General features: G+C 38.9%; 1 protein-coding gene across 2 annotated transcripts; it reads right to left on the bottom strand.

Moving 5' to 3' along the window:
* On the bottom strand, positions 1–26617 carry VIRMA (vir like m6A methyltransferase associated). 2 transcript variants are annotated; one of them, XM_054059662.1, is made up of 24 exons: positions 26494–26617; positions 23488–23603; positions 23181–23267; positions 22735–22783; positions 22028–22196; positions 20998–21120; positions 20156–20452; positions 18595–19747; positions 17136–17627; positions 16230–16384; positions 14725–14807; positions 14180–14273; positions 13516–14060; positions 12759–12994; positions 11757–12009; positions 9999–10216; positions 8657–8789; positions 7894–8046; positions 5848–6008; positions 5497–5593; positions 4394–4560; positions 3902–4233; positions 3002–3145; positions 1–2545 (listed from the first exon to the last, which is right to left on the bottom strand). In XM_054059662.1, exons 1-24 carry the CDS (start codon positions 26554–26556, stop codon positions 2388–2390), a joined length of 5478 nt encoding a protein of 1825 aa, XP_053915637.1. In that variant the 5' UTR covers positions 26557–26617; the 3' UTR covers positions 1–2387. The 2 variants fall into 2 exon arrangements, with proteins under 2 accessions (XP_053915637.1, XP_053915638.1); XM_054059663.1 differs by having other exon boundaries at positions 11757–12006.

Below are 26617 nucleotides of genomic sequence, written 5' to 3'. Positions count from 1 at the left end.
GCATCGTGGCTCTGTCTTCCTCACTCCTCCCAATTCTTTTCCTCCTCAGGTAAGCGTACGATTCACTAAGCAGCACGTGGACATCAACAGTCGTTCTGCTGCTCCAGGCAGGAAACCAAACTTGAAAATTTCTTTTTGGGCAGGGTATAAAAAGTAAAATTTAATGCTTAAAGTATTATTTCCTCAGGTAGGAATCCAGTTTTAAAGAGCAAACCAAGTAACTCCAAGTTTTAAACAGCAGTATTTCAAGTTGAATTTATCCAAGAAAGGAACCACTTTGTATTGAATGGGCACAGAAGTAAATTCATTTAAAAATAACCAAACCAGGACAGACATAAACTTCTTTCTCAAATTTACAGTTTGCATACATCCAACAATGCAACCAACCCTTTATTAGCGCCTAGTATGAAAATGACTAGTGGGACATGCCACAGATTTTAAGCTTTCAAGAACCAATACTGAATATTTACATATTTATTCCATGCTTGACACTTCTCTTTACATTTCAAATTCCCTGACAGAAAACAAATTATTCACATCCCTGCTAGCTTCCAACATGGTAAAGTCTCTAAAAAATATAAAACCACCTTGAACACATGGTTTAAAGGAGCCGAGCAGCTTTGAAAATATTTATGGTGCACTCCTTAAAAAAATAGCAACATCATTGACAGTTCCACCCAGTCCAGCGGCATTATTAGAACCATCGCATCTTTCTGTTATTTTACCATTCAGAAAATTGTTTGGCTTCCAATCCAAACCTGATGTTATTTTAACCAACCTTAAAACACATGCCTTTGTGAAGCGACAGTAATTGCCTTTAACTGCACCCAGACCATGAGCAGAAGCTCGCAGCCTCCACTGTCGCTTGATGCTGTGAGAACCAATCACGGCTCAAGCAGGGGGACGTGGAGTCTCCACACGGAGAAAGTGCACATGATAGGGGCCTTCTCTGGTTCAAATAAAAACCTACTTAATTTAGCCAGGCAGTCTAAAGCTAAACATATTTCAATGTAAAGTATTAACGTACTTTAAAAACACTTAAAATAGGGTGTTAAAGTTTATGGTTCCAGGCAGACAAGCTGTCCAAAGTAAGTTAAGATCACATAAAACAAGAATATTACAGCTGGGCCTTATTTAAGTAGATGAAGACTCCTTTATAGCACTTTTGCAGTGTTAAGAGACAAAAGTATAAGTGAAAAATGAAGCTCAGCTGAGTCCAACAGTGGAGCTGGTTTGTAAAACCCACCTACAGCCTTTCAGAAAAAGCTGCTGCTCCTCACCCCATCCAAAAATGCAATAAAAAGCTATTGAGAATTGGTTAATTCTATGAAGTCCCATCGAGCCCAAAGGAATGGAAATGTGTAAATAGTTTGCTTCAGTCACTGAATTTAATATGCGAATAAATTCAGCTGCAAATCTAGTGGCAATATTCCTTTATGAATTCCTACTTCTCAAAGCTTTTCTTTTTGCATTATATCTCAGCCTAATTACAGAAACAAAAATCCACATCATTCAAAGGGAGGGTTTAGCATTACTGCTTCTCTGCGTGGTCGTTCAGTTCATACGTCTGCCTCCACACCCTCTCTTCAACTAAGTAAACCAGCAGAGAGGCTGGCAACTCCTGAACTCCAGTCTCTTCACAGGCATGGGTATCCTGCCTTTTAACTTCTGTTTTCCAATGAAATAACTCTTACACTCTTCATGCCTGAGCTGGAGTTGTAAAATAAATGCTAGAACATTATCTCATTCTCCCTGAAGTCAACTAGTCAACACCTTCTAGTAATTTTAACAGGTGAGATCTCATTTAGGTGCCTGTTCACATTGCCAGAGATGTATAACAAATCTTACACAAATTATGCTTACATTTGTATTCTTTCACAGGTTAATTAACTTCAATCTTCTATCCCTGCTACTTCAGTTGCTGTCAGATGGATCTCATTCATTAATAACTCAGACTGGCTAAAAAGGACTAAAGGCTCTAAACCTAAGAGAAAAAACTACAACTGCCTTACATACACATATTTTTAATTTTCTTGCAGTACTGAGTCATACACGAAACACCTGCACCTTTTTGGCACTGAATATTTCTGAAGTCCTTCAAGTCTTAACTCAAGGAGGTTCTTTAGTGAGTGTCGTCTACTGAAGTCCACAAAAAAAATTAAAACATTTTTTCAAAAGGAACCAAAAATTTACAATTGTACACAAAAAGTCTTGAATTTTATTGAAATATCAAAGTCTTGTATCAAACAAAAACTTTTCTTCAGACAAAAATATTCTCTTGGCGTCCTCCAGATACCAGTAACTTCGAATTGGTCCTTTAGTGCCACTGCTTTCTTTGTCATCCTCACAGAAGTCCACATGGTTGGGCTGTTCCACTAGGTCTCATTTTATCGTGTGAAGGAACGTACATGACGACCTCTTCCACTGCCTCCACTAACAAACTTCCCTCTTGAGCCACCACTGCTACTACTATTAGCACTTGTCCAAGAAGGTCCAATTCCTCCCCGGCCTCTGGAAGCACGATCGCGAGGACTCGGTCGGTAGCCTTAAAGCAAAGAAAAGTATACTCAGTTGGAAAAAAAAAGAAAAAAAAAAGCCCTAGGCGTAGTAGCTGCTGTGAAAGCATAAGAAACAAAAACAAGATGAGACACAAACGGGGTCTGTTCTCTCCTTTTACTTTTCACTTTTCTTTTAGGCAAGCATTTTTGCTTTGATTGGCTCTATAATTACCATGTAGGTACGAAGACAACTGAATTGCAAAAGTCTGAATGCAAAATTAAGTTTCTGCGATCAAGCGTTCAATTCAGCAAGTTTTACGGATTACAGGGCAGTTCGTATGAAAGCACGTATTTGACAGTCTCAGTGACAACTGTTCATATATGCTTAAAACATTTGCTGAATTTCAAGGTGTCTGCAGCATCCTTGCACGGTTTCATTTGTAAAGCAAAAATGAAATTCAAGGAATTTTCTATAGTTCGATGCCCATATGAATACCATGTACCTGCTGAACTTAATGGTCTCAGTGGTGGCAGTGGCCCCCTGTTAAAATTGCTTTGACCACCTCTACTGTCATTGTAGGTTCCCCTGGGCGTACTCTGTGCACTCCAACTTGAGCCTCGAGCGCCTTCACGACGGCTGTAATTTCCTAGACAGGGAAAAAAGAACCCAGACACTGTTGAACAAACATCGCTTTGGGGTGTTTTTTCCATTTCAATCTTCACAACGCTCAGGATCGTCAACATATTTACATAACCGAAAGAGATAAAGCTACACTGCATCAACACACCCTCGAAGTTTATCAGTTACTGCGTATTGAGATAAGGCTCCTATACTTAAAGATTTTGTGCTAAAGTAAAACTTAGTATGTATAACTTTACTAAACACGCGTTTTCTGTTTCTACTGTGCAAGGACACAAGGAAATTAAAGGAATACAATTTTGTCTCTGCATGAGAGCAACTTAATACTCTGTAGTTATCTGTAAAATCTCTGGGTTCACTGAAAATTGCACATTATTCTTGTCAGGATCTTCCATCGTTTTATGCAAGAGCCTCACTTAAACCCAGAGGTGTATTGTGATGCTTTGATTTCAGGAACTACCACGTCGTAAGTGGCAGAGAAGGCTTTCTATTCTTCTGACTGCATCTCTGCAGTACTCCAACAGTTGCTAAAAGAGAACAGCTAACTTCTTCTACGAGAGAGAGACAACACAGGAACTCATGGCCTTGGTTCAATACCACAGCACTTGAGACAACCTTTTCTAGTGCCAAACAACTCATTTTAACAACACTGCTTCAGGAACATCTCACACCAGGGATCATTAATTGCTAGTAAATTCGGTTAGTGTTACTGAAGCATTTTTAGCATTCATTGACTCCAATTCTAATACAGGAGACCACATACCTTTTGAAGCGGGTGGTGTAAAGAACCTGTTCTGACTGTGAAAAGCTCCTCTTCCTCCACGATTCCCCGAGAACCCACCACGTGAAGAAATCTTCTGTGACACTTTTGGTGGCCTTTTGGCTGGTGGTATCCCATCTGGAGCAACCACTTCCTTGCTCTCTGCAGCAACAAAATCATCCACATGCATGGAGGGTGGTCTGCTCGTATTCTGTTTCCTCTGACGGAAGATATCATGTGGTCGAATTCCTTGTCCAAATCCTCCCCTGCCTCTTCCTCTTGGTGGTGGCACAACGTGAGCTCTCTTTGCAGGCTCTATGTACTCGGATTTTCCACTGTCATGACAAAATATGATTTATTTAGTTAATGTAAAAATTTATTCATACCGAAGGTCACGAATTCTCTGTATTGGAGATGCAAGTTGAAAGGTATTTAACATTTTAGAATATACAAAACAGCGCTGATCACACTCTTTAATCAATGAACTTATCTTACCTTGAAGTTATGAAGGTCTCGTGCTTGTGCTTGCCAAGTTTGAACCCTTTTGTGGTTTTTGTGCGACCAGGAGATGACGGTTCTGACAAAAATGACCTCTCCAATTCAGCTTGCAAGTCAAAGTCACTGCAGCCCTTCTCTGACAGTTCAATTAAGTCAACTTTCACCTGCAAAGAGAGAGCTTAGTTTTATCACAACAATCATTATTAGCACCTCTGAAGAAGAAAACATGCTGCAACAGGATGGATGAGCATCAGCTAGAATCATTCCACTAGAGCAAAAAGCTCCAAGCTTTTAATGCAGTGCTGTGGCTCAAAACAAAAAGCAGCAGTAACAAAACACAAAAGGAGCAGAGCTGCAGCAAAACTGTCCTAATGGTTCTGAGTCCCAAAGTCAAGGGCATAGCTTTCAAATATAAATGCCTGTCTTGTCACTAAGTGTCCTACAGTGAGGTAGCCCTTGGCTCAAGCTACAATCCTATACGTCTATCAATGCTGCTTTTTACAGGAGTCAACAGTTTCAACAATTGCTTAGTTTATAAAAAAGATAAAACAGAAAAGTTATTGTATATTTTTCAAAATGTCATTTCAAGTTTAAATTACAAAAAACAATTTTCAAATACTATGAAAAGCTTCTGTGCAAGTAGCTTCATTTACTGCTGCTATTTCTTCCACTGCTATCGTATCAGAGCAAAGGTTTTTTAAAAAAGCATAGCTATCAGGCTCTTTGGATATTAATGCAATAACAGAAGACATGAAAGGAAAAGAAATCACATCCCTTGCTTATGTTTAACACAAACTGCTGAAAAACCCCAGCAGCAACACAAAAGCAGGTTAGGACTGGCACAACAACTGTTTCCCTAAAGGAGGCAACTCCAGCATTAGAGCAGTGCTGAGGTTGCCAATGTTGTGGCTGCTTCTGTGTGAACCTGAAGGCATTTGGTAACAACCCTTATCAAATGCCAGTCCCTGTCTCTGAGTCAATCTACAAGGGTGAACTGAGGAAAACAAGCCGCTTGGCTACATGAATCTCTGATGCTACTACTAACTCAGTTTAACCCTCATTTTTAAATCCACTTCAGTGGCTTTAATGAAGCCTTTTACCAAATCCAGATCAGTGTCTATTTCTTCAGCCTGAAAGGGTGAGAACCACATGGACTTCAGCTGGTCATCCATCACGTCCGCCAACACGTATGTAGTCCTGCAATAAAACAATGCCAAATCCCTGTTTGGTTATGAACTACAACCAACCACAAGCATATGCAGCATTACAGAACCTGGGGTGAACATTCCTGCCTTATCCTTGATACTCGCATGAAGTAAAATACGTGGGGACTAGTAGGTAGTAGTGAGAACAGTGCTGTTCAGATCCAGTTTGTAATATGCTCATGCATAAATTATTGCCTTTTATTAAGTAAATCACAGGTAGCATGCTCATACACTTAACCATTTTACCTGTTGTTAAACAAATTCTGGAGAGAGTCTGGTGCAGAAAGAACAGGTTCAACATCTTGGTCACTCAGCGGACAAGAATCACCTGCTGATTCCAACATCTGCCTCACTCCAATGATGTTGTCCAGTAAGGATTCAAGGCCATCATCTTCCTTAGAACGATCCTAAGTCAATATAACACAAGTCACAATGTTTTCCCCAACTCGGAGAAGGAAATCCACTTTTTAGTTTAAAATAAAGGGGGGGGGCAGGAACGACACTGCACAGAAGTATCCATCCACTAATGGTATAACTAAGACCCTCAAGTACAAGAACAGCAGCAGAGAGCTCCCCGGTATACTAGAAAACAAACCACATAACCACGTTCCCATTCTAGTCTTCATTTCCAGTTGATACCATAACAACCTCCATAACATAGTCCCATAGATGGCATCACCCCAGATTTTAGTTAACAAGCTCTCTGCTAGAGCATTTCAACACCCTACACGCTACTATTTCTCCTTAAGCACAGCTGTGGCTTTTCATCTGTTACCACAGATGTAAGCAGCCAGGGAAGGGACAGGAGGAAGTGGAGCACTGGAAAAGGCATCTGTAAACGACAGGCTGTGGAGCAGCTGTTCTATGGACTCCTCTAAATTAGCCACCTACCACACAGCTGCCATCAATTCTGTAGGATTAGATTTTAATATTAGCATTGGGTCTGCAATTAGAAGCGCAGAAATGCTGGATGCATGGAATTCTACACACGTTTTAGTCCAACACTCATCCCTGCTTAGAGCAGGACTATCATGAAAGCCAGAGCAAGTCAGCCATAACTCTATCTAGCCACATCTGAAATAAAGTTCCACTGACAGAGAACCTACAGCCACTCTGAGCAACCTATTCCAGTGCTGCACTCCTCTCAGTGATTTTTTTCTTTCTTTATGTCAACCTGAACGTCTGAAGTCACGGTCTGGGGCCATCTCCTCGTTTTATCATGCAGAATTACCAAGAAGAGTTTGATTCTGTCACCTTTGTTACCCTGCCCCAGGCAGCTGTAAGCAGCTACGAGATGGCTCCTTAGCTCTCTTCACCAGGCTAAATGAGCCCAGCTCCCTCATTCCCTCTCCACAGCACACATGTTCTAGGTTCCCGACCACCTCAGCAGAACCCTCTTCAGTTTCCCTAGATCTCTCTAGAACTGGTGAGAGGGCAAAAGTTGGCCAAAGGTCAAGGCAGCACTCTACATGAGAGCTCACCAGCAAACCGTGGAAGGAAGACAGTCCCTTGATTTGCTGACCCCAGTCCTTCCAGTATAGGTCAGAACACAGTCTGCCTCATTTGCAGTGATCATGCACTGTTGGCCCATGTTCAACCTAACATTCACCATAACAACCCTGCTCTTTTCAGCCCAGCCCACATGAAGGCACAGGGATTTATCCTGTTCTCGCTTTGCATTTTTCCTAAACACTCACACAAGATTTCTGCTAAGCCAATCCTAAAAAGTTTAAGATCCCTCTGATTAAGGCTTTGCTATTTGTCACTTTAGCCACTCCCCCGACTTACTGCCATCCACAAATTCACTGAAGATGTATCCATCATTCAGGTCTCTGACAAAAACATCCATCAGTACCAGCCCCACTACTGACTCCTGGATATTCCATTTGTTACTAGTCACAGTAACATCAAGCCACTGCTAAGCTGTGCCAGATTAACTACGTGCACACCACTATCCAGTGCTCTCTGTTGTGTGCATTTGCTGCCTTTCATCACACAGTTACCTGCCTATGCTCTTCTGGTGTCCAAATACTCTCAGCACATGGGGATCCCAACCCAACATGAAACTTCTTAGCATTGCCACAAACTAAAAATAAAGTCAGAAGCCATCCTGCATCGCAACAGGTGATTTTGGACATCAGTATTGAAACAATGGCAACAGCTATTACCAATTCCCTTGGGATGCGACAGAATTGCACACCCTTCTTACAAAGCAGGGACAGTCTACACTAGTTTAAAAACACATTCAGATAAAAGACTGCAACAACAACTTGATTGGTTAACTGATTTTACCATAACATGTTTCTCCAGATCAAGGAGCAGGTTTTCTGGGGTTTCTTCTTTGTTCTGCAGTAGATGTTTTAACTCTGCAGTAGTCAGACCCAGAGTTCTGCCTGGATGAGATCCATCTGCTTCCATAAGGCTTCCGTCATCTCCACAACATCCCTGAAATATTTGACAAGTGGGAAATTAGTACACATAAATATTCACCATACTTGTGGACTGCAAACCCCTTAGAATTCACACACACATTAGAGCAAATCTAGCAAAACAACAGTGATCTCTCCATTTAAAAATATTATGCATATTATATTTAAATATTTTATTTTAATAAAGTACATTTCAACAGACAAGTTTAAATACTGCAGCAAGACGAATACAATCCTTTCCTATGTAAGCTGAGGTCTGTATCACAGAATTAACAAATGGTTTAGATTCCTTTCTATGCTACGTTTCAACACAGTAACTCTCTAACAGGATGCCATGAATCTAAAACCTGGACAAATCAGCACGCTACTCACTTAGGAAATCAATACAAACCAATAAGCCTCCCCCTACTGAAAAACTCTCTTATGTACTAAAGATATATTCTGCCCAGCTTCCATAGATTTCATTAAAACAAAAGGTGGCACTAACACTACTGATGGAAAAGCCTTACACAGCAATCTGTATAGTTCACTGCTTTCTGGAATAATTGCTCTGAACATGTCTCGCACTGCAGATATCAGAGAAATGCAACTGAGTTCGTCTAAGTATTTAATACATATTCACTTACCAGTGTTTCAGAGTTGAGAATCTGTCGCATAAAATCCAAAACTGAAGAGGCCAGTTCACCCGTGTCTTTGCTAAAACTAGTTATTACTCGCTTTAATACAGTGTACAGAGCACTGCTGTGTTTTCTTAGAGAGCTGTTTTCATAATGAAAGAAGAGAAAATACTTTATTAGTGCATACATTGTGACCGCTCCACAGCAACCTGTGATAAGAAAAAGCACATATGCAAAATTGGTAAACTTTACAATTATCAAGTTGAGTTTTGATTTGAAAGCTGGAGCTTCATTATTTTCTCCATACCAGACTGTTGTTTGCACCAGTGCTGTCTGCAAATATTTGAGACCGCACATGCACAGCTATACACACTACAATACTTCTAAAATCTGCAAGAAATTACATTTCCATCTTTGATGGAAAAGGGACAGGAGTACAGAAATATTTGCTCACATAAGGGCCTTACGTATAAAGCAGGATCACGCTTGTTACAATTTCACTGCATCCCATGACGCCGAACCGCAGAGAGAAACAGGAAAGGTAATCATCAACAGAGAAATAGCAAAGCTGTGCAATGAAGCTGACAGCTAGACGTATGGGATCGCAGAAACGGCATCTTTAACCGGCTTATTTTTCATATGTATAGCTTCCTGCAGTCTGTGCAGCACAGTTCTGTAGCTCTTCTTAGCAAAGTGTTTTGAATAACCTTTTATTGACAAGGGTCCAGGTACAACCTCTCTCTCTTTGGGAACCTTAGAACTCTCTTGCCTCTCTGCACCTTACCTTCAGTGGACAGAAACAGGTCCAAATATAGGACAAGGAATTAAGTGTCAAAACAACACAATGCTGTCCAATGCATTCACACATTCTGCTCAAAAGGGAGTGGAGTCAACAAAAGTAGTTTAAAAAAAAAAAAATCCCCATTTCAAAAGCCTTAATTGCCTGGAGGTCAGAAGTGCAAACTGAATCCCCTTAAAACAGAATGAATGACAGAGCTCTCCAATGTCCCAGAGAAAAGCTCTAACTACTCACTGACTCAACAGGGAAGGACACAAAACACTGTATTTCACTCTAATCCTTCAGCCTTGGAGTGTACAAATTTCTTTTGAAAGCTTTGTTTGTTTCTTGAAAGGAAGTGCCCCTATGGGCATACTGCAGAAATGATTCAGAAGTAAAAATCTCAAATGAAGGAAGACCAAAATACTGAGTAAAACACTGACGTCCCAAAGAAAAAAGAAAGCTCAGATGCCTTATCCTCAACGTTTCCTACTTGATGAGTAAGAAATGATTTCACTTTGCAGAAGTCTTTAAATAATTTTAAGTTGTCACTGCTAACTCCAAACAGCATACCTCTTTAAGTGATAGAAACCATAGTCATGCTCTGTAAGGAACATCATTGTTCGGATACACGTCAGCAGACAATTGTAACTGCTCTCAGAATTGGTTAACGTTTCCATCAGACTGTCACAAATTAAGGGCATCAGCTCTTTGCTTGGTAAGGAGTTGGAAAGCTGTTCCGATTCAGACACAGAGCCTTCTGATGAAATTGGTAAAATGAGGGCAATATCCTATAAAAAAGTATTATTATACACATAGTAAAAAATGCACTCCATGTACCAGCAGTAAGTATAAACCACAGATTAAGTCAGAAGCACTAGGTTCTTCCACTACCCCTTTATCATCTTATTCCAGTACTGCAGTTATTACTGACCAGTAAGATACTAACCCAGAGTATCCTTTTTACTTCAGTTCCGTTAAGGGTTACAAACCAGTACTGATTTTTAAAAACATAAAAACTTCAAAAGGTGAAAACACTGAAATGTGATAAAACCCAGTCATTGGAAAGCATGCACACAGTATCCTGCCTAGGTCGTCAAACTGTCCCTTAATCTCAAAATATTCATCAAAACACATAGCACAGCTGTAGGTCACTTGGCTTGTTCAGCTAGGAGAAGGGAAGCCCGAGAGGTGCCCTCATCGCAGTCTACAGCTTCCTCAAAGACTGCAGCAGACGGGGAGGTGCTGATCTTCACTCTCTGACAGGACACAAGGAAATGGAATGGAGCTGTGTGAGGGGAAGTTCAAATTGGACATCAGGAGAAGGTTCTTCACTAAAGGGTAGCTGGCCACTTAAAGAGAGTCCCCAGGGAACTGTTAATGTCATCAAGCCTCTTAAAGTTCAGAGACAGTCTGGATGATGCTCTCAGTCATATGGTCTCTAGCAAGGAGCGGGAAGCTGGACTCTATGATCCTTACGGGTACCTTTCAACTTGAGATACTTCTATGATTCTGTGCTTCTGGGAAAAATAAGAGGCTGTAGACACCACCTAGGAAGTTTAAAATTACTGCCCCCTCCACATTTAATAAATAAATAAATAAATAAATAAACAAGATCGATTTTCACAATGAATTTGCATGGGCAGAGCGCTCCTGTTTGTATGCAAAGAGCAGATTAATCTCTACTAAAGAGGAATGCCCAAATATCTTTAGCATAAGTGGGTAAGCACTAAAGCAAATAAATACATGCAGCTAGTAAGGCAAATAAGGACATGTAAGTCTATGCACACAACTAAAGAAACACTACCAGGGCCAGTCTATGAACCAGTTCTCAGATGACAATTCTTACCTTGCTCCAGTAACTTACACTGTTTTTTTTAATGGTGGAGTTTTATGGTAGCAGCATATTGTGTATATCTTTATATTTGGAATACATTTTTAAGAGGTTTCAGTGGGACAACTAAGAGAGACATATTCATTCAACTAGGTAAGAGGTGAATAGTGACAACTCAAGTTCTTCCAGTGGTCCTCGGGGAGAAACAACACGCCTCTCTCAGGTGAGGGGACAGAAACTTTGTGCCATCAGTTTTTGGTGTCTAACAAGCCACCAGAATAGCGCACATTACACAAAAAAGATATCATAAAACGATTTGCGTCCAAGAGCAATAAGACAGCAAGTCTGCCCAAGCAGCCAACCATACACGATTTTTTTCTTTTGTGTTTTTAAAAATGTTGATTTCTTTTTTCTTTTTAAAAAAGAGGCCTAAGAAATGACCTCATTTTGTCTCCTACAATTATCAACACACATTATGTATCAAATATAAAAAATACCTGATCACAGAGGGACTGCAAAAGGGAAGTTACATATTCAGCACACTGTTGATGAGTGACATTGTCCCCAGCCGATCGCATCAAAGCCAAGAGCTCCTGGAAAACCTCTGCATACTTTTCATCACCTTTAGTAGTTCCACTGATAAGATGCAAAATAGCCAATTTACAGGCTTTATGCGAAGCCAGGGCATCCAATAAAGCAAGCAATCGAGTGGTCTGTCCAGTGTACTGTTTCTCTTTATCTTCTGTGCTGCTGAAAGGATATCAATGCACTTTAAAAAAGCTGTTTCAAAGTGATCTACAAAAACTATAAAAAACAACCATTACAGGAGCCATATAATTCTGCACTTTTTAAAAAAACACCTAGTTTACATTTTTAAACCTAAGGTTTCATTTACTTTTCAAAAACTGCTCAACTTTCCCTAAATGACTTCTGGTTGCATCATAAATTAACTGCTCTACTATGCATTTAACTACTATAAGGCACCTAATTGTATACAGATACATATGTTTTTACACAAACAGTATCTAATTCTACGTGGATAAGCATGCTTTTAAATAAATAGTACTGATTGTTTCAAAAGTTTCTGAAGTTGCATCATTTATCTTCCTCCAGCTTACAGATATCTACACATTTTCCTGTTAGCATGCAAATTTCACTACAGCAAGTTTTATTGGCCTACTTTCCTTATTTCTATCAGATGGGTCCTTTAGAAGCACCTGACAGCTGAGAAAAGGCTTCGTAGGGACAGCTTGAAGAAAATCTTCCCAAAGAACTTACCGTAAACTTGCAACATGAAACTCTACACCAAAACTTAAAAGTATGAGATGGTTCCTTGGCCACATTAAGCATTATCAGGTCGCAGTATATAGCACTGGACTGAGAATTCATTCAGTTCATAATAGATAAATAATATTTCTGAAAGTACAGTCTACCGCACAGAACCAAGATGAATTTAACTGTTCATTAAAGAGATCTTTTCAATAGAAAACAAAAGATACCTTTGAAAATCTTCTACGATCAGATCCAAGACAGTCCTCATGATAAGAAGAGCAGTAGGTGAAGCCAAGTCACACAACTGAACACAAATACGTCTCAACATATGCTGAATAGGCTGGCAAGATGAACCAGAGAAAGATCGAACTATCTCTTGTATCAGTTTAGCCTGAACATGCAGATGCATACTCCACAGCTTCCTGGTGTTGAGCGCCACCGAAATATCATGTGGTTCAATCACCTGCAAGGACAGAAGGACAGGAGGCTTTCTCTTTCAACTGAATTCTATCACAAGGTAAAAACAGACACTAAATACTAATGCTGTCCTGATCAAAAACATGGAATGCCATTTTTATTATCATCACTGAATGACAAGGCGCAATTCCACTAAATGAGGTATTCCTTCGGAAGAATGGGTTGTCACACACTTTTTATGCTTTCTTATTAAAGAGCCTTAGTATACAGAGAATTTGGCATTCAGGGCTAAATTCAAAGGCTTCGTAGCCAACCATTTAAGTAATAGAATGAGAGTCTAGATAATTTCACAAGGGACAAAAGAACAACGTGTGACTGCTAATTTAATAAGATGATAACAATATAGTTTCTGATGAAAACTGTGTATCTTAACCTATATGAACGCAAATGCTTTACAGAAACTTTAATTGATCCTTTCACATATCCTTTTTTCCCTCAACTACCAAAAATGGTCTAAAGGTTACACATAATTAAAATTATTTAAAAATAAATAAATCTAAATTATACCTGAGTCGTCTGCATGGGCAGTGGAAGAGGCAACAATTCTGAAAGCAGTATAAGTCCAGAGAAAAAGCCTTCAGGTATTCTCAAAATTGAAGAGAGAACTTCCTTCAGCATTAAAGACCAAGTATTGTTCGCCAAAGTTTCTTCAGAAATGGTAAGTTTTTCATTAACACCTTGTGTAAAAGTCAGTAAGATATCAACAATGTCATTCTGAATTTTTTGTTCATCGCTATCTAAGCGGCCTGAGAGAGGAATGGAACACAGGAGCATGTGCAAAGAAACGAGTGCTGATGGAACACGCATGTCTTTGAACTCAAAAGATCCACCCCTCAGGAGTTCCGTTAGCATTGTTTTAAGGAGAGTAAGTGTACAGCGGGCCATTGAAATAGTAGTAACTCTGTGAAGTGTGGTGCCCATGTTGACATGGAGTCGCCAAGGCTGAATAAGTACGCTGTTCAGCTTCTGTAATACCCGGATAAAGGTGTCCATTCCCTCAGAAGAGAAGAGCTGAATAACTGCAAGGTTCCATTTGAGGTCTTTCTGTTGACCTGTATGGAAAAGAAGCAACATTTCTGTATAGCTAAATTTCTCCTGGGCAATCACAATTACACTTCAGACGTGTTCAGGTATGTTTCTGTGTTAAGCAGTACAAATACATCAACCATACCTTCGACCATGGGTGGTGGACATGCAATATGACACAGAACACGAAGTGCAGTAGGAAGACCAACACCGTCTGGGGTCATCAAACTGTCAATATTCTTTTAGGAATTAAAAAAAGGAAAACAATTTGTATTACAAGGAAAGACTTTAGAAGAAGTTTATCACTAGCTTAGTATTCATATTCTGTATTTAATATTGTAAGTACTTCACAAAACTTAAGTTCAATTATCCCACCTTTTGTAAAGCAGTCACAAATATGGCAGAAGCAAAAAAAAGAGGGTCAACATTTGTGTTGTGATTTTATGGGAAGCTAAAAGGTTTAAACAGTTGGATCTTTGCATCGTGAAGTTACCTTAGATTTTGTTTCAACAAATATAACTGAGCGCAAGAACTGGTCCAGATCATAAGCTTTAATAAAAACATCTACTTTGGATAATAGGATATATTTTTAAATATCACAGGTTAATACCTAAAAAAAATGTAAAACTGTAAAAGGTCTAAGCTTACAGAGCACAATTAAAAGACAGCATCCACCCATATTTTACTAACCTGTTTGATATATTCAATGAGATTTGGAATACAATTTATTTCAAATCTAAGATTTTTCAAAGGTTCAAGCCACTTGCTGAGTTCTGGAGGGGGGAGAAAATAGTTATTCATGTAACTTGTCAGTGCATTTATGAACACAAACCTTTTTTCAATAAAAATTTACTTAATTTACACAAGGTACTAAGGTCACGTGTGGTATTTGTGAGGCACACGTTGCAGGTGCAGCCAATTGCAAAGCATCACAAAATTAAGACTTCAGAAGAGGCAAAACACCTCACGAACAGGTATAAAATCTGGCTCAAGTCAACCCGAGCACTCAAATAATTTTCATCTTATTATTATTTGTCATTAAACATATTTTATACAAGACACTAAGGGTCCCAGCATCAGCTAAAGAAAAAGCCACCAAGAGCAAGAATCAAAGCACATTCCCCTAAATGTACCTAACAGGTTATTACAAATTGAATACAAAACTCCTATTAAACGCCCAAATGGAGCCAGTCCCTGAACCAGTAACATATACTCACTCTGGAATTCCTTATGAATTAATAGTCTCTTAATCCAGAACTGAAAGTTCCAATTTTAGAGAGACAAGAGATTTAAAGTTTTAAAACCCATTGTTTCTGACAATATTTACCAGACTGTGAAGGTTCAAAGGCCAATTGGATATGAATTGACAACTATTCTCAGACTGACTTCATGATTTGGTTTAATAAACTAGTCCTGCTATTCATGAAACTGTCTGACGATCAAGTGCGGAGCAAAGAAATAAGAGCACAGTGGAGGCGGGAATTGAACTAAACCTTTGAAAAATTCTGAATTCTTTCAGTGCATTTAAGTTTTGGAATAAGTTATTGGTGTATCTACATGAGTTAGTTAAGTAGTGCAGAGCACAACTCCAGACTCTGATGGAACTCTGATGAGCTTCAAGATTCAGGTGTCGGAACAGTTCCCTGCAGGCTTTTTCCAAATGACCAGGGCCTGATCTGTGAATCAATACAAGGCAAGGAACACACCAAGACACAATCTGGAGGCCAAAAGATTTTGTAATAGGGTGATGCAGGCTGTTCCATGCCAGGTGGCATAGATGCCGAAAACAGTCCCAGGATTATTTAGTAATATAAAACCCTACAAAGCTACATCACTAAAGGGAACAACAAAACTAAGAGTCAGCTCACTGACTGGTTAGTCCATTTTTACTAAAATTTGCCCTCTTATTTTCAATATAGAAATACTTTCAAACTTCCTGTAATTATCCAAAATTCATGGTAGTTAATATTACTTGAAAAATAATTTAACTATGAAGACTTTCCTATTTAAGTCCCATTACAGAAAAAAAAAAATTACAGATTATCTCAATGACTCAGCTAATCAGATGCAGCTGTAAAAGGAATTTCATTACATACATTATTCAAACCAGACGATTGTGAAGCACCAATTACCCACATACAAAAAGTTTCTTCTATGCATTCAAACAATTCAGTTGATAATGACACATTCTGTACCTTGCAATTTGGTGTTATTTTCGTCTGCTTTACAAAGCTTCAGCAAAGGCACCGAGTGCTGTTCCAGCATTTGGACATCACTAGAAGATTGAATCACCAGCAAAACAAGGATGCAGGCATAATTATAAGCAACTGACTTCTTAGACTTTGAGTCTCTGAAACAACAATAAGGGTTTTCTTTAGATCTTAGACAAGACAAATGGATGTTTGTTAGACCCTCATTTTTTGACCCCTAGAAATCTACCTGCAAAACTTTTACCTCCAACAAGGATCATCCCATACAATTATCAGCCAAAAAAACATCCTATGCTTTTTTAAAAGTGAAATCCTTCTTCTACATTGACTTCATATTTATTTCAGCATCCACAAAAGATAAGACCAAGTCAAGGAACACACAAAACTTTTCCCATAGCTTTGCCTGTTTTAGTAATCTATTTTTAAAAGCACTGCTAACCTAAAGTAGTAAGACTGCTTGTCCAGAGAAAATAAATGTTTTAAAAACAGTTGTTAAGAACTTAAAGAACTGAGAGATTTCTAAAGAACTGAGAAATTTCCACCCCAGAGAAGTGTTCAGATTCCTCAGTCAAAGCTTTTGCCTGTTTCACCATCAAATTATATGCTTGAATGACAACTGCCTACTTGCTGATTTTTTCATATAGTCAAAAGTCTGACCTGTACTACATGCATTTGTGCATGACCTGCACAGATTCTGGATTTTAAGTACTTGATTAAAAAAGACAGGCCTCATTTTCTACTACGTTCCTCTACTTAAAAGTTGTTTCCCTTCCAAAGAAAACCATTATGATCTAAAGGAAAAACTATTCTAGATTTACTGAATTATTTATAAAAGATAGATACTTCTTAATAGTAAAAAACTTAAAGAATATAAATAAATGCATAAATTACCCTAAAGCTTCTTTGGAATAGTACTCCATTAAAGTTATAAGACTTTGGAGATTTTTCTCCAAACTGAATACATGAGCCACAGCGGATCTTCCCACGGGGTTAAAGGTGATCAAGTAAAGGTTGTGAAGTGTTCCCAGCATATCCGAATGGTCGGTCTCCTCACTAGCTGTGCACCGCTGAAAGTGGCAGAATAACTCTGAAATGCACTGTAATGTCTGTGTTGAATGCAGGAGCCACAGGGCAAAAGTATCCTCGTTGGCACCATCTGACTGGAGACCTTCCTCTTGATCCGGATCAGAAAACTGACAAAGTGCTCTAATCAGCAAGTTTGTTGCTTCGTACTCGGAAATAAAGAAAAGAAGACCCTTCTGTGACTGTGCCAGGAAACGCAATATATCTCGTATAGCTTGAAGCACACCTGGATGTGCACCTGTCACTGGAATAGACAGTAGCAAAGTAATGCATTCCAAGAAATGGTGACTATGAAGGTACCTGAAAAAAAACACAAACAGGAAAATAATCAGTAATATTGCAATCATCTGTGAACACTGCATAATAGGATTACATAAAAATACACGCCTCCTAGCTTCAGTACTTATCGTTCTGTGGACTACGAGAAAAAATAACTAATTAGAAAGTAGTACAACATTTTAATCTTACAAAACATAATTGTTATAGTATTTACATCCCTAAATAATAATAATTTTAATCTCTAAATATAAAGTTCTGATCTCAAAAAAAAACCCCATCTTATCTACAAACAAAACATTACTTTATATTTTATTAAATTTGCTGCATCTGAATCATGATGATTGCTGTTAAATGTTCTAACGTGGTAAGAAATCAATCACTGTAGCATATATAAGAGATGAAGACTCTTTGTAAGTAGATACTTCAGGCAGGACCTACATGGCTACAAGCAAAGAAACCTGTTAGCATTTAGAGATACGCCTTCTAGACAGAAACTTGCTAACACAGAAATGACCCAAGGGATCCTTTAAATGGCTGAAGGCAGGCCTCAGCTCCTCTGCCCGTGCTGTGAAACCGTCAGCTACCCTGACAGAACCTGCCCAACTTCTGACTAGCTTATGTCTTTCTAGCTCAGTATACACAGAGGGATTCCAGACTTGTTTCATCCACATGCACAGATGTGTTCCAAGATAAAAATTTTCAAATATGGACTTGTACAGCACCCAGCACAACTGGTAAGGATTTAATGTGACTGAAGTGCTAGCACAGTACTAGTAACGAGAAGTTAACTTCTTGTTATATGCATGCTAGGTTGATCAAAAGCCAACAAAACAAACAGGTACATTAACCAGAACACTACCAAACTCTCTCCAATAAAATAAAAATTGAAACATTTAGAAATGTGTTAGTCAATAACATCATGCCTGAAAAATACCTATATTGAGCTAGAGGAAATATGCTCTAGAAAGTGAATTTGCAACTGCCATACCTAAACAGGACAGGGTAAGGATCATCCCTTTCTGGAGGGCCTGTAATGCGTGCCATAGTCGGGAAAGATTTCACAGGCGGCTGAATCATTGTATGAGGAGCAGTTTCCATCAAATGGAAGATTTCTTCAAGAAGACTAACAAGTTTTTCCAACTCTCCTTCGCTTATATTAGAAGATTCCAAAAGATGATCCATGTCCATAGGAGTCTCCACATCATTTTCATATTCTTGGTTGGTTCTTTCAAGTCCCGTCAAGTCCTGGTCCTGTTCTGGCTCCGTGTGATTAGAAAGAGAAGGAGTGTTCTCTGCTAACTGATCAACCACCTTTTTAATGTCTGAGAGAATCTCATAGAAGTGGCATTTCTGGAGAATTGCAGAACCAGCAGTAACTACTCTCACAGTCTGATCTAACAAGATGAGTTCCAGGAGTTTCTGATAACCACTTTTTTCATGTACATCTACGTCACTCCTCAGAAACATTTCCATTCCCTCAGTCATACTAATAACACTATCTAAAGCTTTAAAAGCATTAAGTTTGAGGGAGGATGATACATGATCTGCAAACAACAGTTCAAATAAAACATTAATAACTCCCGCCTGCAAGAGTGCTGTTATTCCTCGAGTCCCACACTCTCCTAATGATGATACCAATTTTGTCCCAGCTTTGAGCTGTCGGACATTCAAAGCAATGGGCTGTTTGAGAGCTACCTGAAGGTTTAAAGCTTGCAGGGTCCAGTCTACTAGCTGGGCAATATAGTCTTGCTTTGTGTCTTTTACCTGCAGGTAGCTCAATCCTTTTACTATTAAACTTGGAATTTCCTCCAATGCAGTGACCCACTTTGCACCCCTTTCCTCCTGATATAATTCCAACAGTTCAGTTAATTTAACTGAGGCTTCCACTGCCCCTGAATTTTCTTTTTCTGGGTCTTGGTCCTTTAGTTTACTAACTTCATTTTCAAATACAGTCTTGTAAGGGCAGGTGAAGTATAAAAGCGGTCCAAGTTCCTTTTCAAAAGGTTCATATGTCACAGGAGGCACAGATGCCAGATCCTCAGGAGTATATTCAATATCAAAGCTGGGATACTTAAAAGTTTCGCGTTCCAGATCAGCAATTCCATCTTCATCACTTGAAATCTGCTCATATCCATCATCTCCTAAAAAGAAAAGATTCCATTATGGAATAAAATTAATTACGGATAAACCAGTTCATAACTGCTGAGAATCTGCTCCACACAAAAAACCTAATAATTTAACATAAGCATTACTGAGAAGAAAACAATCATACACTAACATGCCGAAAGCTTTCTCTCTCCAGCTACAAATGAAAGCCCCAGCTGACAGATTTCTTTACATAATAATGGAGACATTTAAAAGCCCATATAAAGCAACAAGTTTCACTAGGGTACAACTAGATACTACAATAATCTTGTCCAATTTTCTTCCTATGGTTGCATCTATTGTAAAACTTCTAGCCTGAATTTTTCCAGTTCTCTTCACACCTAGTCATCATCAAAATTTCATAAACCCGTTTCTTTTTCCTTGACATTTTACAACTCACTCACCTTCACCTTCTTCCTCCTCTTCACCCTCTTCTTCATCTTCATCTTCCTCCTCCTCTTCCTCTTCCTCATCAGCAATACTCTCTACTGTATTCGCATCATCATCATCATCCTCCTCATCATCCTCCTCCTCCTCCTCAACATCCACGTCATCTTCGTCTTCTCCTTCTTCTGGTTGATCTTCCTCCACTTCCCCATCATCAGAATACGGGCTTTCTTGATGAACAGATGTTCGATCAGGAGAAATGGGCTCAAAGTAATCCTCCCTATGGTCCACATCATCTTCTTTTTCCCTAACCACTAAAAATATACACAAAGTATAAGAAATCATAGTACTTCTTTGAAATCCAATACTCAATAGTACATTTTAAGAATTTTTGCATTACACATAGTGCAAATACAAAAAAAACCCACATCTTGAGTGAAATCTTCAGGTGATCTGATTGAACACAGGCAACAGTCACTCAGTTCAGTAAGTCTATAAAGAAACACGTCAAGAGTTCTTGGCACTTTTAACCCATATGGAGAACAGAGAACTCGGTAGATGCTACAGAGGGATAGAGGAGGGCAATGAATACTGCAGTCAACAGAACATTTATAGCAAGTAAGAGCTGCATTTTTAAGCAGTGTATTGCTCGACAGCAGAGATTCCCAAATCTACTAACTTTACAACTGATACCACTTAACGTAGCCAGAAGATTTTCTTTTCAAATCCCTTTCATAAAACTGAATCTGTCCATCAGGAGTAACAGCAGACAGGAAACCTCACACCAGGCAAGAACACAGAATTCTGCTTCCACTAAGCAGTGATGTGCAGCAGATACAACTCTCAGTTCTCATTCTACCTGACACTGGCATAGGTTCATCCTCATCATCATCAGGAGGAGGAGGGCCTGGAGGTGTCCTTGGTCCTCTTGGCTGTGGTCTTGGAGGGCTCCCATTGAACTGGTCTTCTTTCTCTCCATCAACTATATTTATAGTGAAAATAAAAACTTGCATTTAATGGAATCACAGGAATAGAAACGGGAAACTTCAGCTTTTCCACGCTACTTTTGACAAGCAAACACCTCCATTTCTCAGCTATTATTTACCCTCTATTCCGCATCTGCACTAGGTGAAGCAGTTTTCTGAAGTCGTTTTTGATGTAAACAAGAACATCAACACACAAGCTTAAAAACACTGTTTTTTTAAATATAATGCTGGGTTAAAATTAACACTGACAATTTCCATTTTTAGTTTTGACAGGAGCAGTATTGTGACTCTACCAATAACACCTGAGTTACTTCAAAAAAAGCTTCTATTTTAATCAACTGGGTATTACAGTTTACAACTGTTTTGTATTACACGGAGTATTCAAATTTGCAGCCCAATAGCTGTACTTTGAACAAGAAAGTTCTAATTTTAAATCTAAAACCAAAACCCAAGCAGAAATTTGATCATGGATTCTATTCACAAGCATTACAACATCAATTGAAAGCAAACACTCTTCCGTAACGTACTTTACATATTGGTCAGAAAAGGAAAGTTAATGATGACTGGGAAATTCTCTTGTTATAGTTTGAATACTATCGTAATTTTTTTTTTTGAGATTTCAATCATCTAAATTTTAATGAGTTCACGCAACTTAATCTGGATTTTGACCATCCTAAGTTATGACCAACAGATCAAGTAACTCACTCTCAAAAAAGCAATAGACAAGAATCTACTTAACAACATTCAATATAAATCTGCATGAAAATACAAAAGTAAAGGAGAAAGACATAAAGCTAGAGAAGTAAAGCCACTGAAACCTCAAATGTGAAAAAAAATGGATTTTCTTCAGGAAAAACTATGTTGACTTCTTGTTTTAAATCTATGTCTTCTCACAAGGCTTACCGTGTTTTGTGTTTCTTTTTAAACCAGGTTGTTGCTGAGGAGGTGGTGGTGGTGGAGGGGGTGGGGGAGGTGACTCTCTCTCGTGACTTATTACCCTGTCGACTGAGCCATATATTGCTAAAGTTAGACAGTTGTACCACCCTCTTAGAACCAATCCATCCGTGTTGACCTGGGAGTTTTTAAACAGAAAAGGCACTTAAAAACAACACAAGACAACTTCAAAAAGTTATTTTATTTTAATATCCCTGTATCAGTACCTGCTTAAAAGCAAGAAAGGAGAACTGAACATTAAAGTATCTCTAAGTATCATTACAACAAATAATCTTTCTGTAAAAGCATTCAATTCCTTGCAATATGCTGTCTAGTCTACTACAGCCTATTAATGAAAGAAAAATATTAACATGGGTCACACAAACACTGATCTGAATGAAATAAACCTGAACAGAACTGAAAATGATGTGTCTAGCAGTGCACTGCAGCCACAACGTTCTGATTCATCTTTGCTCATAAGTAATGGGTATTTCACCACCAGCCCTCTAGAACGCGTGCCATTGTAGATGCAGACTCTAAAGTAATGAGTATCTGAACTACAGGCAGATTTTAGAATGAGTGCTTTACACAGTGCTAATGCACCACACACAACCATACTTATACCTAGATGACAAGCAAGTAGAAAAGAAGAAGGAGGTTAAATCACATTGCATTACCTTTGAGTTGGGTCTGAAAATAATTGAAGTGTTTTCATCATATTCAAGGCTGTTAAGTAAAATATACAGTTATTTTTCCATTAATACAAAGCACATTTACAGAAATAAAACACAGCACTACTACACACGTAAGCCAATAACAAAACACTGAACCAACATATGCTTTTAAAAACAAAGGTGCAAAATCACTTTATTTCTAAAAAATTCTCTTCATTAACATATATGGGTTCTGTAAGTTTAAAAATAACCAAATGTTCTCCTCTTTTAAGCATCAACCTCCCACAAAGATTGGAGGAAAAGGGCAAAACCACAAACTAGCAAAAAACAGATCAAACACTAAAATCACGGGAGATAACAGATTTTCTGTTTTGCCTTTTCTGCACTGAAGAATTCTCAGGAGGAAAAGGTAGATAATGAAGTCACTCACTAATCTTGAAAGCACTTACCTCCCCAGCCTATCAAAAACGGGGGCACTTGGCTTGCTGACATTGTTGAAAAACAGATCTAGTTGAAAAGTATGTGGAGATGTCTCTCTGGAAACAGAAAAAATTAAAGTTAAACCCTTTCTGATCAGAGCAAGTAGGACAAACTTTAAATTATACTGTTTAAATAATTCTCCAAAATTATTACAAGTTCAGCACATACAGAAATGCATTTTATCTTTTGATACAGGAGGTTCTACTGTGATACATAAGTTCAAGAAAAATAAGAGGCAGGTGTTCATGCCCCAGACACGTAGGATCTTTCACTTACCCATAAGCCCTATTGTCAGGCAAACTTGTGTGAGCTCTCACTCCTGGAGGAATGACACGTACTTCATTTATGTAAACCACACACGGAAAACGAACCACATCTATATTGGTACTTTGCTAAAAAACAAAGAATAAAGAAAGTCTAAGAAACATGAAAGGGAAGCAACACAATGCACTCACATCCTTTATTAGCCAAACTAAGCTACAATCCTAACAATTATAAAATTTGTTTATGTAAAATGATAAACACTATCAAATTAAAAGACTTCTTCCTATGGTACTTTTCATATATTTAAGACTTTTTCATACAAAATGTTACTGCATTATTTACATCATTGGTTCCATTAATTTGCAGAATCTTCTAAACAGCAACAAGTTTTTCTCTAACAGAAGGTATGTTGGTTACAGCAAAAACTGGAACTTTACTATTAAAGTAAAATCAAGTATATAGTTCCCTTTTAATAAAGCATACTAAGTTTGTAAGAAGAAGAAAGAAAAGAAAAAAAGAAAATGTGTTTTAATTTTAACACTAGCAAATGTTGTATTTCAAATGTAATATTAGAAATAACAATACTATAAAAGTTTTGCTAGACATGTACAAAAATTCTGTACAATACTTATCTCTCCAGTTTTGCAAGGACATCTGAAAACCTTTTGCAACAAAATCTGAAAATGTTTTGCAAATAATATTTCTGTTTACAACACAGAAATAGCAAGCATAAGGACATGTTATGCTTCAGCACTCCTTAAGGTTGTTTGAGCAAACTATGAAGCAAGCATAAAGTCACAGTGACTCCCCATGTAGCAGACATCAAATCTGTGCTGGAAGCCTCCTCCCATTAGATCCACTATATGAGATCTTATTGTATTTATACTTCATCTCTATCACATATACACTCACAAAATAGTAAAGATAGATCAGCTGTATGTCCAACTGGAAGCTTATAAAGATAAAAAGACTTATTTAAAACAGAAGGTCAGAATCACATTTCTCACTGTGCCCAATTAGCAAACTGCATTAGCAAAGACTGCACTAGCAAAAAAAAAACCAACAACCGATCAAACAAACAACTGATTTAAGCATCTTCCAATATAACTAAAATATGAAAATTAAACCCCAAATTGAACTGCATTCAAAAGCCATATTACTTTCACCCCAGTCAGAAAGCAAAATTACCAGCGTAAGGCCAGACAGTACTAGGATTTTTAGAAAACTACTAAACAGATCAATAGTCAGAAGTGAAGTTTTTAAAATAATATATTGTTCCATGGTTTTGGGCACATATTACTGTCAATAAGAAATCTATGCATACATCCTTCAGCACACAAATAAAACATCTTGCCGTGGTGATGTATTACAAGCAGGATGGTAAAACAAAAGGAACCCTGCTATGACGAGGAGCACAGCTTTATTAACAGGCATGACTGTAGCCTGTGAGGAGTGAGGGCTGCAGGAGCTCTTTACTTTGCCTTTAAAAAAGGTTTGCATGTGACATGGAAGACTCAGATTTCTGCAGAAGGGCTGCTGCTGAGGAGGCTGTGTTCCCAGCAGCACTGATTCCTTCTTAAATGATATGGGATTACACCCCGACAGCCACACATCAACACATCAGAATGGCAAGTGAATCCAAACCACTTTCACTCCAAGACACTAAAAAAAAAAAAACTACAACAGAACTGCTCAACATGTTAAAATGCATAGCCAAGCCAAATAAGTAATTCTATTAGAATATGCAGGAGTACTTCATAAACATTACAAGTTCCAAGACATGGATTGTGATCCATTTAGCTGGAGCAATAGCATAAAAGAAGGCTTTTCTGCAACATGTGAAGTACATTTGGGTTTTCTCTCTAATAAAAAGTCAATATGGTTCAGGTTTGGAAAATGTCATTGGCAAGAATGAAACTCCCGGAAAACATTATGCATAATTAAAAACCTTCACTAAAAGAATATACTATCCTGGAGGGGAACAGGAGTGGCTGGCGTTTCCCACCCAAAGGAACAGCAATAGCTAATGTTTCCTGACCAATACTGCCTTAAACAGTAGAATTTAAAACACATTTGGGTCTCCCTAATCCTGTCAGCTAGAAAGGACTTCAGAATAACTTCCAATTGTTTTTTAATTGCAGTATCAACTCAAAACACTTCATTTTCTAATGCCTGTCCCTGAATATAGCTGAGACTTTCTGTGATTCTGTAACATCTTTCTCACATTCTACTACATTTTTTATTTCCTGCTCATGATTCCCTTTTTCCTCCCCAAAAGAACAACAGGACGAGCCCTGGGCAAACCTGCTGCAACACAAGCAGCTTCAAGGATGCTCAGGATCCCAGCCTCACAGTAGAATATTTGCATTAAGATCCCCCACTACTAAACAAAGCTTGAACGCTTCACTTTGTTCATGATGCATATGGGCTACATATATCCAAAGGAACGGGAAACGGCCTCAAGGAGGCACCAGGGGCGGTTCAGATTGGATGTTTTTTCTGAAAGAGTGGTAAAGGTGTTCAAAAAGCATGCAGATGTGGCACTTCATTACGTGTTTTAGCAGGCATGGTGGTGCTGGGCAGACGGTTAGACTGGATAAGCTTAGAGCTGTTTCCCAAACTCAGTGATTCTATGATCCCATGAATATCTCACACTCACAAATACCCCTCCTCATCATTGGCCACAGAGAAGCATTAGGCACCTCACAGACGGCTGCGTATAGCCTTCTCCCCAACTTCCTTCCTTGTGGGCTTCCCAAATCATTTTTATCCTCTTTGTTTTTCGCTGGCCTCGCCTCTCCGTTACCTCTAAACCTTCAGTCCCTTCCCACGGCCCTACCCTCCGTCAGCGCCCTGCCAGGAGGCAGAGATCCCCCTCAGCCAGGGCCCGCTGCCTTCTGCTCGGCCACCGCTGAGGTGAGGCCTCCGCCAGGACCTGCCCCTGTCCCAGCCCCGCGGCCGCCACGGCCAGCAGCCGACAAGAAGGAAGAGGCGGCCCGAGCGCGCCCGCCGCGTTACCTCCGCGCTCTGGTGCTTGAATGTGTCTAAAAACAGCAGCTCGGTTGCGGTGTCGACCGCCATCTTGGCTCGCCGGAGCGGGAAGCACTTCCGGGCGGCGGCGCGAGCGCTTCCGGGCGCGGAA

Source organism: Cuculus canorus, chromosome 2 (assembly GCF_017976375.1).
Source record: "Cuculus canorus isolate bCucCan1 chromosome 2, bCucCan1.pri, whole genome shotgun sequence".
NCBI lineage: Eukaryota > Metazoa > Chordata > Aves > Cuculiformes > Cuculidae > Cuculus > Cuculus canorus.
Note: the sequence above shows the minus strand (reverse complement) of the source record. Positions and strands in the feature narration are given on the sequence as shown.

Coding starts and splice junctions, on each gene's coding strand:
- VIRMA (XM_054059662.1), bottom strand. CDS start 26,556: ATGGCGGTCGACACCGCAACCGAGCTGCTGTTTTTAGACACATTCAAG. Junction 19,748..20,155: donor AGAGGAGGAAGAAGGTGAAG/GTGAGTGAGTTG, acceptor TTTTCTTTTTAG/GAGATGATGGATATGAGCAG. Junction 14,274..14,724: donor TCATTGAATATATCAAACAG/GTTAGTAAAATA, acceptor AATTCCTAAAAG/AATATTGACAGTTTGATGAC.